The sequence below is a fragment of the Heptranchias perlo genome, chromosome 8 (genome assembly GCF_035084215.1).
Source record: "Heptranchias perlo isolate sHepPer1 chromosome 8, sHepPer1.hap1, whole genome shotgun sequence".
Taxonomy (NCBI): Eukaryota; Metazoa; Chordata; class Chondrichthyes; order Hexanchiformes; family Hexanchidae; genus Heptranchias; species Heptranchias perlo.
Window position 1 is genome coordinate 65,679,109 of NC_090332.1, and position 15,283 is coordinate 65,694,391.

Below are 15,283 nucleotides of genomic sequence, written 5' to 3' on the forward strand. Positions count from 1 at the left end.
CCAGCCTGTTCCACCATTCAGTGAGATCATGGTGGACCTGTGACCTAACTCCATATACCCATCTTAGCCCCATATGCCTTAATACCCTTGGTTCACAGAAATCTATCAATCTCAGATTTAACATTCACAAGTGAGCTAGCATCAACTGCCGTCTGTAGAAGAGCGTTCCAAACCTCTCCCACCCTTTGCGTGTAGAAGCATTTCCTAACTTCACTCCTGCACGTCCTGGCTCTAAATGTAAGACTATGTCCCCGTGTCCTAGTATTGAAGTCTAGGAGACCTCCAAAAACAGTTACAAATGTCTCAGCAGCCAGAGGCAATAATCCAGACACTAACCTGTAAATCCTGCATGGTCCCCTTAAATAGCGCTGGTGGGGGGGTCCTTCAGGCACTCAAAGACACGTTCAGATGGTCGGGGTTAAGACTGTGCGTTGAGTTGAGCGTTAAGTCCCAAAATGGTATCTATCACTTTAAATCAGCGTTGCGCACTGATTGAAGCCATTTTCTCCCTACTTTACATGATTCCAGCGTTTCTTATCTGCGCCTGCGCAAACTCCTATACCAAGATAGCGTCTGGCGCACGTCACGCAGGAAATATGTGTGCGTATTCAATATGCCATCTTGGATGTCGGATAGGCCGTGTAGCGCTGAAACAACGGGTGCGACACGGCCCAATTTTGTGTCCAATAACTGAATAGTGCGGCAGCTGTGAGTATAGGAATGAAGAGATCTGAGGGACCCACCAGATGGACCGCAAAGTTCTTTCTGGTTCTGTACATTCCTATGTTCCGTGCCAAGCATCAACCAGTGAGAAGGCAGTTGGTAATGTCATGTTTGACCCAGACAGTAAGAAAAGTACAAGAGTAGTATATGGCAACCTGCTTTTAGTTTTCCTTCTGTCCTTGAGGGGAAGAGCTTCTCTCCTCCCTTCAGTGGTATGGCTGAGATCAGGAACATGTAGCTTGGAAAATTGCAGGTGCATTGGGGTTGGCAACACATTGTACTGTTACTGTAGCCTATATCAATGCTGTTTCTAATTTGGTTGCTTGTTTCTGAGCATGTGAGCTTTGAGAGGCATAGATTTCAGGACATTCACCATGACAAGGGCAGAAACAAATAAAGTGTGAGATGTTATGGTGCTCGTAGATGTACAATTTTAAACTTTTCCATAACTTTAATAAGCATTTTGTTTTGCAATTGTGATCTCCTAGATTTTGTATTTTATAAGTTAATAAATTACAATAAACATAATCAATGTCCTTTGGGCTTTATGTGATAGGTGATTCTTTTGCTGAAAATTCTGCTTTGGCCCAGCCTTCATCTAATGAGAAACCCGAAAGACAGGTCTCCAGACAGGAATCACAGGCCGAGGAGACAGAAACAAGTGTAGGTAAGATAAAATTTTGTTCAAAGGGGAAGGAAAGTCCAGAACTTTTAATTTAAAGTACTCTCCTTTTTGTAGAAGAAAATAATATACATACCATAAATTTCTTCCTGGGGACCATTCCTGGGCCAGCTATATAACAAACAGTGGGGACTTCACGGAGTCACTTCATGGTGCTTGGAGATGCCTCCCCCCACTCATCAGTGGTGTCACTGGAGTGGCCTAGCAGAGAGGGCGACTCTATTTGTTTAAAATGTCAAAGAAATTTCTGGTATGTACATCATTTTCTTCTATTAAATGCAGGAATAATGTACAACAACAACTTGCATTTATATAGCACCTTTAAAGTAATAAAACATTCCAAGGCATGTAACAGTAACGTAATCAGACAAAAAAATTGACACCGAGCCAAAGTAGGAGACATTAGGACAGATGAGGTAGGTTTTAAGGAGGCGAGAGAGGAGGAGAGGGCGAGAGGTTTAGGGAGGAAATTACAGAGCTTAGGGACTAGACAGCTGAAGGCACCGATGGTGGGGCGAAGGATGTCAGGGATTCAGAAGAGGCTGGAATTGGAGGAATGCAGAGTTCTCAAAGGGTTTTAGGGCTGGAGGAGGTTACAGAGATAGGGAGGGGTGAAGCCATGGATTGATTTGAAAACAAGGATGTGAAACAAGGAGCCAATATAGGTCAGCAGGCACAGGGCTGATGGGCAAACGGGACTTGTTGTGAGTTATTATATGGGCAGCAGAGTTTTGGATGAGCTCAAGTTTATAGAGGGTGGAAGATGGGTGGCCAACCAGGAGAGCATTGGAATAGTCGAATCTAGAGGCGACAAGAGCATGGATGAGAGTTTCGGAGAAGGAAGTACACCCTAAATGGTAAGATTTTAAATGGAATAAAGGAGCAGAGATACCTTGGTATACAGATAGGTAAGTTATTAAAGATGGCACTCCAAGTAGATAAGGTCATAAAAAGGCAAGTTGTTGGTTTGTATCTACAGGCATAGAATATGAAAGCAAGGAAGTACTTTTGAACATGAACAAGACCTTTAGTAGGCTTGAGTTGCAGTATTGTGTACAGTTTTGGGCACCCCTTATTAGGAAGGATATAAAAGCAATGGGAATGGTGCAGGATTTTAGCAGGGATGAGGGGTTACAGTAATGAAGAGAGACTTGAGAAGTTTGGACTTTTTTTTACTGGAGCTGAGAAGGTTGAGGGATTACCTGATCGAGGTCTTCAAGATTATGAAGGGTTATGATAAGGTAAATAATATTTTTTTTACATTGGGTAGAGAGAGTAATAAGGCTGCATAAATTTAAGATAATCACACAAGAATTAAAGGGAAGGTTAGAAAAAATTCTTTACACAGAGGGTGGTTAGGATTTAGAATTCTCTGCCACAAACCGTTGTTGGAACAGAGTCCATAAGTACTTTTAAAAAGGAATTAGTTGTTTGAAGAAGATAAATATTAAAGGGTTTGGGGAGTGAGCAGTAGAATGGGATTAGACTTGGCGATCCCTATGGAGAAAAATAATGACACAGACTTCATTGGCTCGAAGGCCTGCTCCTGTACTGTAATATTCTATGATTCTATTTGCTTGACTGCCTTTGCCTTGCTCTGCCGTACTTCAATAGAAGTCGGTTTATCTGCCCCATTCCAAATACTTATTTTTTTTCTCTTGTCTTATTAATTTTCTCCCCCTCTCCATTCCTGAAGGTGTTCTACAGTTCCCCAGTTGCCGGGTGCCTTCTGGTACATCGTCCAACCAACCATTTATTATTCATGTGTGAAGCTTAACAGTGAGTTCCAGAGGCTATATGCCCATGGGCAGCATTACAGCTGAGCCCAGTCCTGTCCTCACCCAATGTTCACACACACACATTGCCATTAGGTGGAGAAACCCTGACTGAGGCTATTTTTCCTTTTCAACATAGGTGCTGAGGCTAATTATGGTGTCCTTACCATTGTTCTGGCAGGGATCGTCTAACTTTGCACACACTGGGAGTCAAACCTGCAAATGTCCTGGTCTGTGTGGCTCACTTATGCACTGAATAGTGGGGGGTGGGAGGACAGTGTGTGCGTTGTGTATAAAAATGTAAATGATTTGGTTAGCTTTTCACTGTCTATCTGGTGGAAATCACAATGTTTCTTCCACTCTTCACCCAGGAAATGAAATGCCACTATTCCATACCTGCCCAATAGATTTCTGAACACCCCTAAGGGCCCAAGATTAGTTGTATTGTTTACCACATATTCTATTGGAGGATGGCCAGCTTTGTGCTTGAACAGCTCGATGGCTTTAGTCATCCAAGTATCATAGTTGGTTTAATGAACAAAATGGGGTCGGGGATAATGTTTTAAAAATCACATGCACCATGGCTCTTTAGTAGGTCAACATGTTGTAATCGCATCTCTATTTTGAATTCGGCCCGGACGAATATAATGAACGCCTAATCTCTGTAGTAGCAGTAAGGGTCCTACATGAAATAAGGCTGGCCTCTCTTTAGGCGCAAGCCCACAATGCAAAACTGCTCATGAATCAGTGCCAATTGCTGTTGGATTGGCAAACTCACTCAGAGAGGCCAAGGGGCCGGCCGACATAGGGTATGGAGGGGGGAAAGCAATTAAAATGCTCTGCTCCTTAGCACTATGTGAAAAAAAAGCAGAAATTAAAATCAAATTTGTGATATTGTTATATGGTACAAAATCCTTCTTTATTTAAGTATAATTTTTCAAATTCCTTTTTCTGCTTCTCACCCTTCTGTGGACCTTTTGCTAACACAGTAACAGCGGAAGTTAGTATGAGGATGGGATTGACTGTGGCTGTGGAATTTTCCTTGGCTTTTATCAGTACCATTCCTTCATCAAGTAGTCGAAGTTGGGAGTTAAGTGTGAAAGACAATCCAACTTCCCTTTGCCACCATCTCTAATTCAATACTGTGCTCTGTTTGGACTCTAGCCAAGAGCTAAAAAAAACCACTCAACCTGCAGACAGTTCTTGGATCTGAAACTGATTTTCTGGCAGGACATCAAGTGCTCAAACACTTCAGCCACTGAGCCAAGGTTTATTTTCTCATAAAATAATTATTGTGATGTACTGTTGTAACCATTTAAATGTGTTTGAATTAAATTCTGCCATTTCTGTAGATGACACTATCCTTGAGGATGAAAACTGTCCTAGGAATCTTTCTCCAATTAAAGAGGAGAAAGGTGAGCAAGGAGCAGAGCAACATGCCGTCACTCCATTTGGAATTAAAAGAAATTCCAAGAAAACAGGGGGTCTAGAGGAAAGGTAAGAGTAAAACATGTCTGACATTAAAAGTATTGCATTTGTTCGCATTTCCTGTTTGGCACACTTCTTTTCTGTATCACGATTTAGTCATGCCTGATGTGATAACGTTCATGTGCCTGGAGTAACACCTGGGTACCTTAGTTTGAAATGACTAGAGGAATGGCTGCTTATAATTAATTACCTTTCAGTTAGTGAAGGCCTCTCAACAGTAGTTGACACTATTGCACCTATTAACTCCATCTACCAACTGACCTGACCCGACCTCACCCATATCTTTTTTTGTGGACTCACTGTTCGGTATGCACACTGCCCTGCTCCTCTTCCTGGCTGCTGTCCCAACCCAAACCCTAATACTGGCCTGGATCCCAAAGCACGCCTTTCTTTGTGGCCTTGCAGCTCAGCTTCCATTCCCACTGACTCTTCTTCATCGCCCTTACTCACCTCTGTTAGTCACTTTGCCGCTCCACTTCCACCCCAGTCCTCATGAGAGACACTTTCTGCAAAACCTTGCCATTTCAAAGTCTTCTATTCCTGCCACTCCTTTTGCTGTTTTCCAGTGCTAAGCTGGGAACTGACAATTTGCTTTTAGCGCTATAAGTACTTTAAAAATAAATTATTGATTGCCAACTTCGTGCTGGGAACCAGATTTACTTATCAAACTATGAAGGATAGGTACCAAAGTGCAAAGATCCCAACTGGAATCTTTGCAAAATCTGTCTTTTGTAAATGCTCAGTTCTGAGCATATCTGAACATGTCTGCTATTAGATCATTTCAGGGCCATCCAGCTCCAATCCTACATCCATGATTCTGCTGGTATGCTATTTGCAGGCATTGGGGCTGATGATGGATAGCCATATTTGTGATACCACATGCCAGAATTGCCATGAGGCTGTTAGAATTGAACCTTTGGCTTAATAATCCCCCAGCATTTTCTGATGTCTCAGGCCAGAGATGAACCAAAATTTTCCTTGGCCTTGTCATCCCAAGAATGGCAGGTAAGTTCAGTTTACAGATTCGTAATCTGGTAACAGATGGTTTCCTCACAGGATGAGGTACCTGACTGTAAGGATCTTGGGCTTAGGACACAGTCACAAACTATTTGGCATATGAGCTGACTGAGCGGTGTAGTTGGTACTCAAATTCTTTCAGGAATTCTAAATCTGTCACTTGTTTCTTTTATTCTCTGGCTAGGCAGTGGTTAATATGTACAAAATTTTCTGCGTCAATACAAGATAGGTTTCAAACTCACTCCCTTGGCATCAATGCACTCTAATTCCAGCACTAGTGTTGCCAAAACTAGATTACCCTTCCTGCAAAGCATCCAGCTAGGGTGCAGAACATGGCAGTACATGTCCATTATGCATAGATCCACTATCCGGTTACTAGAGATGTTAACACACAGGCTGTTCAGAAATAAATCTGCAGGCTACTTTTCAGAAAATGAGGCACAACATTTTTTCTTATCTAGCTTAAGACCACCTAGTTACAGCCTCTGACAGTCTGTTGTTCTCTTGTGAGGGAACAATTCTTTATGCATCTTCACTTTCCTCTCCGATCCAGAGAGGCTTTCAGAAGAATCAGAAAGAAGAACCAACAATAATCCTAAGAACACCCTATTGGTTGTGGAAAGTTAGATTCTTAGTCATGCTAGCAGTGATTGTCACCGAGCAACGACAATTTTGATGTATAGAGCACCTTTAATGTAAGAAACATCCAAAGGCACTGTATGGGGGGAGAAAAAAGGAATAAAAGAATGAACAAAGAGCCATGTAGGAGAGTTGAGAGGTCGCTGAAAGCTTGTTTGAAACACTAAGTTTTGAGAACATTTTTAGAGGTGGGAGATGAGGGTGTGGTTTTAAGGAAAAAATTCCATAGAGTAGGCTGATGCAGCTAAAGCGTCTGCCACTAATGGTGGGGTGAAGGGAGGGGAAGCAGCACAAAAAGTCAGAATTGGAGGACCGAGGGGCGTGGGAAGGAACATAAGATTGAGGGAGGTTGCTGAGACATGTGGGACGAGGCCGTGAACAGACTTGGGGTGATTTTGGTCTCTTTACCACTGTGTTTATGCTTGAAAATGGGGCGGTAACGGACGGAAAATAGAGTGTTAATTCCTTCCTCCAGCTGCAGAACTTGCCTGATTTTCTGGGGCATGGCGGGGAATAATTAGTGACCGTGAGAGCTCAAAGGTGGGAGCCTCAGGAATAAATGCAAATCAGGGTCATGAGACATCATTACGATGCTCATGTGATCTCCTGACCTTATTGCGTGACCAACATCACTTTCTGCTCCCACCCACAAACTATGGGTGGTAGGTGTTGCTAGGCAGCCGTTTCAAATGATATTTAAAGGTATCCTCAGTTGCTCTGAGGATACAACTATATGTAGCTTTCGGAGACATTTATTTTGCCCTAGCTTGTGGGTATTTTGACCTTAAAGTTAATTAAAAAATTCTTTAGTTGCTACTGCAGGCTCTGAACTGTAAAGGGACTTTTGGCATTGCAGTAGTTTCTTCATGGTGGTACTTCTAGGAATCCCACTCTGGTGGGAGGAGGAAGGAGTAAACAGAGCTTCAACTGGAGGAAGAGCAAATAGAAGGATGAGTGTTTCAAGAAATGCTTACTCCCCTAACAGTGTTAATGTGCCAAAACAACGCCAGCCTTGTCTCGGTGGTAGTACTCTTACCTTTGAGTCAGAGACTTGAGCACATAATCTAGGCTGACACTTCAGTGCAGGACTGAGAGAATGCTGCACTGGAGGAGGTGCTGTCTTTCAGGTGAAATGTTAAACAAGGTCCTGCCTGCCCCGTCAGATGGATGTAAAAAGATCCCATGCCATTTAAACAGCTTTTTTATTTTTAACTCCTGGGGACCGTGATTCTTGCCATGTAAGATGCGGCGAGAAGGGCCGGTTCATTAGGTGAGTTACTTTATTGCACTGCTGGTGGGCCAGGAGGAGCAGGAGTGTTTCTTCCAGGCCCCATCAAGGGGAGGTCGTGTCTGACTAACTTGATTGAATTTTTCGAGGAGTTGACAAGGAGGATTGATGAGAGGAGCGCAATTAATGTAGTCTACATGGATTATAGCAAGGCTTTTGACAAGGTCCCGCATAGCAGATTGGTCAAAAAAATAAAGGCCCATGGGATCCAAGGGAATGTGGCAAATTGGATCCAAAATTGGCTCAGTGGCAGGGAGCAAAGGGTAATGGTTGACGGGTGTTTTTGCGACTGGCAGGCTGTTTCCAGTGGGGTGCCGCAGGGCTTGGTACCACGTCCTTTGCTTTTTGTGGTATACATTAATGATTTGGACTTAAACATAGGGGGCACGATTAAGAAATTTGCAGATGACACAAAGATAGGCCGTGTGGTTGATAATGAGGAGGAAAGCTGTAGACTGCAGGAAGATATTAATGGACTGGTCAGATGGGCAGAAAAGTGGCAAATGGAGTTCAAGCTGGAGAAGTGTGAGGTAATGCATTTGGGGAGAATAAACACAGTAAGGGAATACACAATAAATGGGTGGACACTGAAAAGTGTAGATGAAGTGAGGGACCTTGGAGTGCATGTCCACAGATCTCTGAAGGTAGCAGGACAGGTAGATAAGGTGGTTAAGAAGGCATATGGAACGCTTTCCTTTATTAGCCAAGGCATAGAATATAAAAGCAGGGATGTTATACTGGAACTGTATAAAACACGAGTTAGGCCACAGCTTGAGTACTGCGCACAGTTCTGGTGCAGAGGAGAATTACGAGGATGTAGCCAGGGGACTGGAGAATTTTAGCTATGATGACGGATTGGATAGGCTGGGGTTGTTTTCCTTGGAACAGAGGAGGCTGAGGTTTGATTTGATTGAGATGTACAGAATTATGAGGGGCCCAGATAGAGTGGATAGGAAGGACCTATTTCCCTTAACGGAGGGGTCAATTACCAGGGGCATAGATTTAAAGTGATTGGTAGAAGGATTAGAGCGGAAATGAGGAAAAAAAATTTCATTCAGAGGGTGGTGGGGGTCTGCAACACACTTCCTGAGAGGGTGGTAGAGACAGAAACCCTCAACTCATTTAAAAAGTACCTGGATGTGCACCTGAAGAGCCGTGACCTGCAGGGCTACGGACGAAATGCGGGAAAGTGGGATTAGACTGGGTGGCTCGTTTCTCAGTTGGCGCAGATACGATGGGCTGAATGGCCTCCTTCTGTGTTGTAAATTTTCTATGATTCTATGATTCTTCTATGAACAAGCTTACCTGCCGTGATCGGATCCCCAGGATCAGCAGACCACCCCCCCACCCTTGATGTCCGGCCCCAACCCTCCCGATGACCGACTCCCCCCACTCCGACGTTCAGCCCCAATCCCCTCCCCAGATGTCTGGCGCCAACACCCCCCAACTCCAGATGTCCGGCCCCAACTCCCTCATCCCCTCCCCCAGATGTCCGGCTCCAACACCGCCCCCCCCACTCCACTTGTACGGCCCCAACCCCCTCCTCGCCCCCAGATGTCCGGCCACAAGCCCCCCCTCTCCTCCCCCCCCGATGTCCAGCCCCATCCTATGGCCTCCCCCGCCCGATGTCCGGCTGCAAACCCCCTGACAGCCGACGCCCCCCCCTCTGATGTGTGACCTCATGCCCCCCGCCTGGATGATCGACCCTCCCTCGCGATGTCCAACTTACCTGGCACCCTCTCTCCTGCTGCTTTCCTGCCCAACAGGTAGTCAGCCTGTCAATCTGGCCAGCTGTCGCGCGGGAAACCTGCTGAGAAAATTTAAAAGACATCCTACAGTTAAGTTCTGCAGGATGTTTGGCAAATCCATACTTCCAGATTTCTGGTCCGGAAATCCTTCTCCCCCCCACTCCCCAACCCGGCTCTCTTCATGGCTCCATCAAAATTCAGGCCAATCATTCAGATGCTGGACTCGTCTGGTGGCTTCCTCCTCCAATACATAGAAACATAGAAAATAGGAGCAAGAGTAGGCCATTCAGCCCTTCGGGCCTGCTCCGCCATTCAAAATGATCATGGCTGATCGTCTAACTCAGTACCCTGTTCCCGCTTTTTTCCCATATCCCTTTTGCATTAAGAAATATATCTATCTCCTTCTTGAATACATCCAATGACTTGGCCTCCACTGCCTTCTGTGGTAGAGAATTCCACAGGTTCACCACCCTCTGAGTGAAGAAATTTCTCCTCATCTCGGTTCTAAATGGCATTCCCCGTATCCTGAGACTGTGACCCCTGGTTCTGGACTCCCCAGCCATCAGGATCATCATCCCTGCATCTAGTCTGTCTAGTCCTGTTAGAATTTTATATGTTTCGATAAGATCACCTCTCATTCTTCTAAACTCTAGTGAATATAGGTGTAGTCAACCCAATCACTCCTCATACGTCAGTCCTGCTATCCCAGGAATCAGTCTGGTAAACCTTCGTTGCACTCCCTCCATGGCAAGGACATCCTTCCTCAGATAAGGAGACCAAAACTGCACACAATACTCCAGATGTGGTCTAACCAAGGCCCTGTACAACTCCAGTAAGACATCTCTGTTTCTGTACTCAAATCCTCTTGCAATGAAGGCCAACATACCATTCGCCTTCCTAATTGCTTGCTGCATCTGAATACTCGCTTTCAGCGACTGGTGTACAAGGACACCCAGGTCTCGTTGCACCTCCCCTTTTCCCAATCTATCACCATTCAGATAATAATCTGTCTTTCTGTTTTTACAACCAAAGTGGATAACCTCACATTTATCCATGTTATACTGCATCTGCCATGTTCTTGCCCACTCACCCAATTTGTCTAAATCACATTGGAGCCTCTTTGCATCGTCCTCACAGCTCACATTCCACCCCAGCTTTGTGTCGTCTGCAAACTTGGAAATGTTACATTTAGTTCCCTCATCCAAATCATTGCTATATATTGTGACTAGCTGGGGCCCAAGCACTGATCCCTGCGGTGCCCCACTAGTCACTGACTGCCACCCAGAAAAAGACCCCTTTATTCCTACTCTCTGTTTCCTGTCTATCAACCAATTCTCAATCCATGCCAGTATATTCCCCCCAATCCCATGTGCTTTAATTTTGCACACTAACCTCTTGTGTGGGAGCTTATCAAAAGCCTTCTGAAAATCCAAATACACCACATCCACTGGTTCTCCCCTATCTATTCCACTAGTTACATCCTCAAAAAACTCCAGTAGATTTGTTAAGCATGATTTCCCTTTCATAAACCCATGCTGACTTTGTCCAATCCCGTTAATGCCTTCCAAGTGTTCTGTTATCACATCCTTTATAATAGACTCTAGCATTTTCCCCACTACTGATGTTAGGCTAACTGGTCTGTAATTCCCTGTTTTTTCTCTCCCTCTTTTAAATAGTGGGGTTACATTTGCCACGCTCCAATCTGTAGGAACTGTTCCAGAGTCTATAGAATTTTGGAAGATGACCACCAATGCATCCACTATTTCCAGGGCCACTTCCTTTAGTACTCTGGGATGTAGATTATCAGGCCCTGGGGATTTGTCAGCCTTTAGCCCCATTAATTTCCCTAGCACTATTTTTTTACTAATACTGATTTCCTTCAGTTCCTCCCTCTCACTAGACCCTTGGTTCCCTAACATTTCCGGGAGGTTATTTGTATCCTCCTTTGTGAAGACAGAACCAAAGTATGTGTTTAATTATTCTGCCATTTCTTTGTTCCCCATTATAATTTCCCCCATTTCTGACTGTAAGGGACCTACATTTGTCTTCACTAATCGTTTTCTCTTGACATATTTATAGAAGCTTTTACAGTCAGTTTTTATGTTCCCTACTCGTTTACTCTCATATTCTATTTTTTCCCTCTTAATCAATCTCTTTGTTCTCCTTTGCTGAATTCTAAACTGCTCCCAATCCTCAGGCTTGCCGCTTTTTCTGGCAATTTTATATGTCTCCTCTTTGGATCTAATACTATCCCCAATTTCTTTTGTAAGCCACGGTTGAGCCTCCTTTCCTGTTTTATTTTTGCGCCAGACAGGAATGAATAATTGTTGTAATTCCTGCACATTTTCTTTAAATATTAGCCATTGCCTATCCACCGTCATCCCTTTTAGTAAAGTTCCCCAATCTATCCTAGCCAACTCACACCTCATACTTTTGTAATTTCCTTTATTTAGATTCAGGACCCTAGTTTCGGATTCAACTACTTCACTCTCCATCTTAATGAGGAATTCTATTATGTTATGGTCGCTCTTCCCTAAGGGACCCCGCACAACAAGTTTGTTAATTAATCCTTTCTCATTGCACAATACACATTCTAGGATCGCCTGTTGTCTAGTTGGTTCCTCAACGTATTGGTCTAGAAATCCATCACGTACACACTCCAGGAATTCCTCTCCCACAGTATTATTGCTAATTTGATTTGACCAATCTATATGTAAGTTAAAGTCACCTATGATTATAGTTGTACCCTTCTTGCATGCATCTCTAATTTCCTGTTTAATGCCCTCCCCTAAATCTCCAATACTGTTTGGGGGCCTACAGACAACCCCCACCAACGTTTTCCGCCCCTTGGTGTTTCTTAGCTCCACCCATATAGATTCCACATCGTGATTTTCCGAGCCAATATCCTTCCTCACTATTGCATTGATTTCCTCCTTTACTAGCAACACTACCCCACCTCCTTTCCCTTTTTGCCTGTCCTTCCTAAATATTTAATACCCTTGGATGTTCAGTTCCCATCCTTGGTCACCCTGCAGCCATGTCTCCGTAATCGCAACTATATCATACCCGTTAATATCTATCTGCACTGTTAATTCATCTACCGTGTTGCGAATGCTCCGCGCATTAATACACAATGCCTTTAGACTTGTCTTTTTAAGATTGTTAGTCACCTTAGTATTATTTTGCACTATGGCCCTATTTGTTTCTCGCCCTTTTTTTCTCTGCCTTCCACTATTGCTTCTTCCCTTTCTGTCTTTTGTTTCTATCCTTGTTTCCCCCTCCTCTGTCTCCCTGCTCAGGTTCCCACCCCCCTGCCATTCTAGTTTAAACCTTCCCCAACAGCACGAGCAAACTCCCCCGCGAGGACATTGGTCCCGGTCCTGCTCAGGTGTAACCTGTCCCACTTATACAGGTCCCACCTTCCCCAGAACCAGTCCCAATGTCCCAGGAATCTAAATCCCTCCCTCCTACACCATCCCTGCAGCCAGGCATTCATCTGGTATATTCTCCTGTTCCTATACTCACTAGCACGTGGCACTGGTAGTAATCCTGAGATCACTACCTTTGAGGTCCTGCTTTTTAATTTATCTCCTAACTCCTTAAATTCACCTTGCAGAACCTCATCCCTTTTTTTACCTATGTCGTTGGTACCGATATGGACCATGACTACTGGCTGTTCACCCTCCCCCTCCAGAATGCCCTGGTGTTATACAGCCCAGAGATGCGTCCCATATGATCATTGTATGCGATATGTTGCACAACTTTGCTCAGCAAAGAGGACAGCACCTGGAGTCACCATTGGAGGAGGACACACGATATGAAAAGCGAGAGCACATGAATGACTTGGAGGATGGTGAGGAGGCAGAAAGGGGCCACCAGTTATCTGTAAGCAGAGCTGTTCAGCAGCAGCTCATTTAAAAGAATAAGGTATTGTCATCATAAGAAATGCATCATTTTCAATTCCTATTGTCCAATTGCTCTTGCTGCTAGGCTGCAGCTCAGCATTCCTACTGATTTGTGGGAGAGCAGACTCAAGGAGATCACTGATCAGAGTGAAGCCCCTATCCATTTGATCTTCCAGCCTGTCCGAGGCAGCGGAGATTGTTCAGCTCAGAGCTTGCATGACTCCACTATGGTCATCCCAAGGTATAGTATTACTGGTGTCATAGACTGCTGCGGGTGGAGGTGGGGGAAGGAGGGGGTGGTTATGGTGGGGTTCAGCTGTAGCCGTCATCAAGGTGACCACATGTTCTAAGATTGACTGCAGAGTGCCGATGCCATGTGTGAGAACTCCACACAAGTGGATAGTGGATTCTACCATACTATCCAAATGTCACTGGAAGCTCTGTGGTAGGCTGTTCAATGCCTTCAGCAATTGATGGTGCAAAGCAACGATCCATTAAAAAATATTTTGGGCCCCTGAGCTCTACATCTCTGTCCTCTTCAGCAGAGTTAGGACATGAACTGGCCCTCTGGTAAGCTCTTCCTTTGACCTTCCTCGCCACCTCCACCTGCTCCTGCTCACGTGCCTGCATGAGTCCCCCAATCCACTATATAAGTAACACGGGATGTTGATTTGTGTGCTGGTGCTTGACATGGTGAGAGTGAGTGATGGTGCATCGCCATCAGGGTTTTGATCATCAGTCTGTCTGGCAGTTGTGTTTGAGTTTTCTGATAGACCTTGGTGAAGAGAGACAAGAGTTAGAATATAGTTTCACGCGCAAGCTCTTGCGAGATCTTTGGCAGCACTATGCAACACCAGATTGTCGTGTTCAGGAGGTTAGTGAGTGCATGACTGAAAGAGCCAAGAAAGAGAAGAGGAAGGGAAGATGCCAACAAACCCTGCTGTGATACAGGGCCTCCAGCTTTGCTATCTCCGATGCTTACTTCTGTGCATATTCCCATCATGTCAGTGGCAACCTTTTCCATAAGGGTGAGAGTTTGTAGAGTGGCATGACCTCCTCATGTGCTGGTTGTCTCCCTCCTGTTGTGTGCAAGTTTCTCCTGCAAGAAGAGCGGAGACAGGTAAATATGTGCCCTAGGCAATGGCATTCAACCCTCTCCGTGCTTGAGCCAGCTTACCATAGTGTGTATGATGACAGATAGAAGCAGCAAGTATGGCCAAGAGTTGTGACAGCGTAGCAGCTTTTAAAAGCAGAAAAGAGGTACAGTGTAGCCTTCCCTACTGACCTATGGACAACCATGAGAAGTGGGGAATGGAAGAATTGATTATGCAGAGATGAAGATGGGGTTCTGCAGGGTGTACGGAAAGAATGAGAGATGTGAAGGGGAATCTTACCTTGACACTCCTGGTGAGATCATTACATTTCATTCTGCACTGCAGCTAGGCCTTGGAGAAAATGTTGCTCACATTCACATGTTGTGCCACGTCTCATCATGCCCATTCACCAACTCGCCTTGTCACCCGCTGACCATCAGAGACGAAGAGAACCTCCCTCCTCTCATGATGTTGCTCAGCCAGATCAATGTTTTAAGTTTAGCTTATGTGGTTTAGGGATATAAAAGCAACCATTAGAAAAGTACCGTTCCGTTGCAGCAGCTGCTATGAAAATCATGTAATGTTTGAAGATTTGTTTGAAGACTCTTTGGGAGCATACGTAGCTATTGAGCTGATCATTAGGAATCACAGATTCTTACCTTATCACCTCCACCCAAAAGCTCTGCTTGATAGTAGGGATAACATCCCACATGCAGAGGATTTGCAGTCATGCACTGATATTCTACCGTACATTGGAGTGCCAACATTCTGTGCCAGAAAACCACCCAGTTCCTTTTGTTTTTAACATGTAAAAGAACATTAATAAAAATGTGACTGCAAGTACAAAATGTTATTATGTCACAACAACCTTTGGATTAAGAAGATCAGTGTTTGAGATTCTAGAATTTTGTTGAACTTGCATTA

At 44.5% G+C, this 15,283-nt stretch overlaps 1 protein-coding gene across 1 annotated transcript in view; it reads left to right on the forward strand.

Annotated features, from left to right (window-relative positions):
• The window catches only part of si:ch211-140l13.3 (centromere protein J), a 147,350-nt gene that overhangs the window by 28,593 nt on the left and 103,474 nt on the right, over window positions 1-15,283 (forward strand). The window contains exons 4-5 of the mRNA XM_067989562.1: window positions 1,280-1,390; window positions 4,533-4,677. Of these exons, the coding sequence (XP_067845663.1) occupies window positions 1,280-1,390; window positions 4,533-4,677 (256 nt within the window). The remainder of the gene's footprint in view (window positions 1-1,279; window positions 1,391-4,532; window positions 4,678-15,283) is intronic.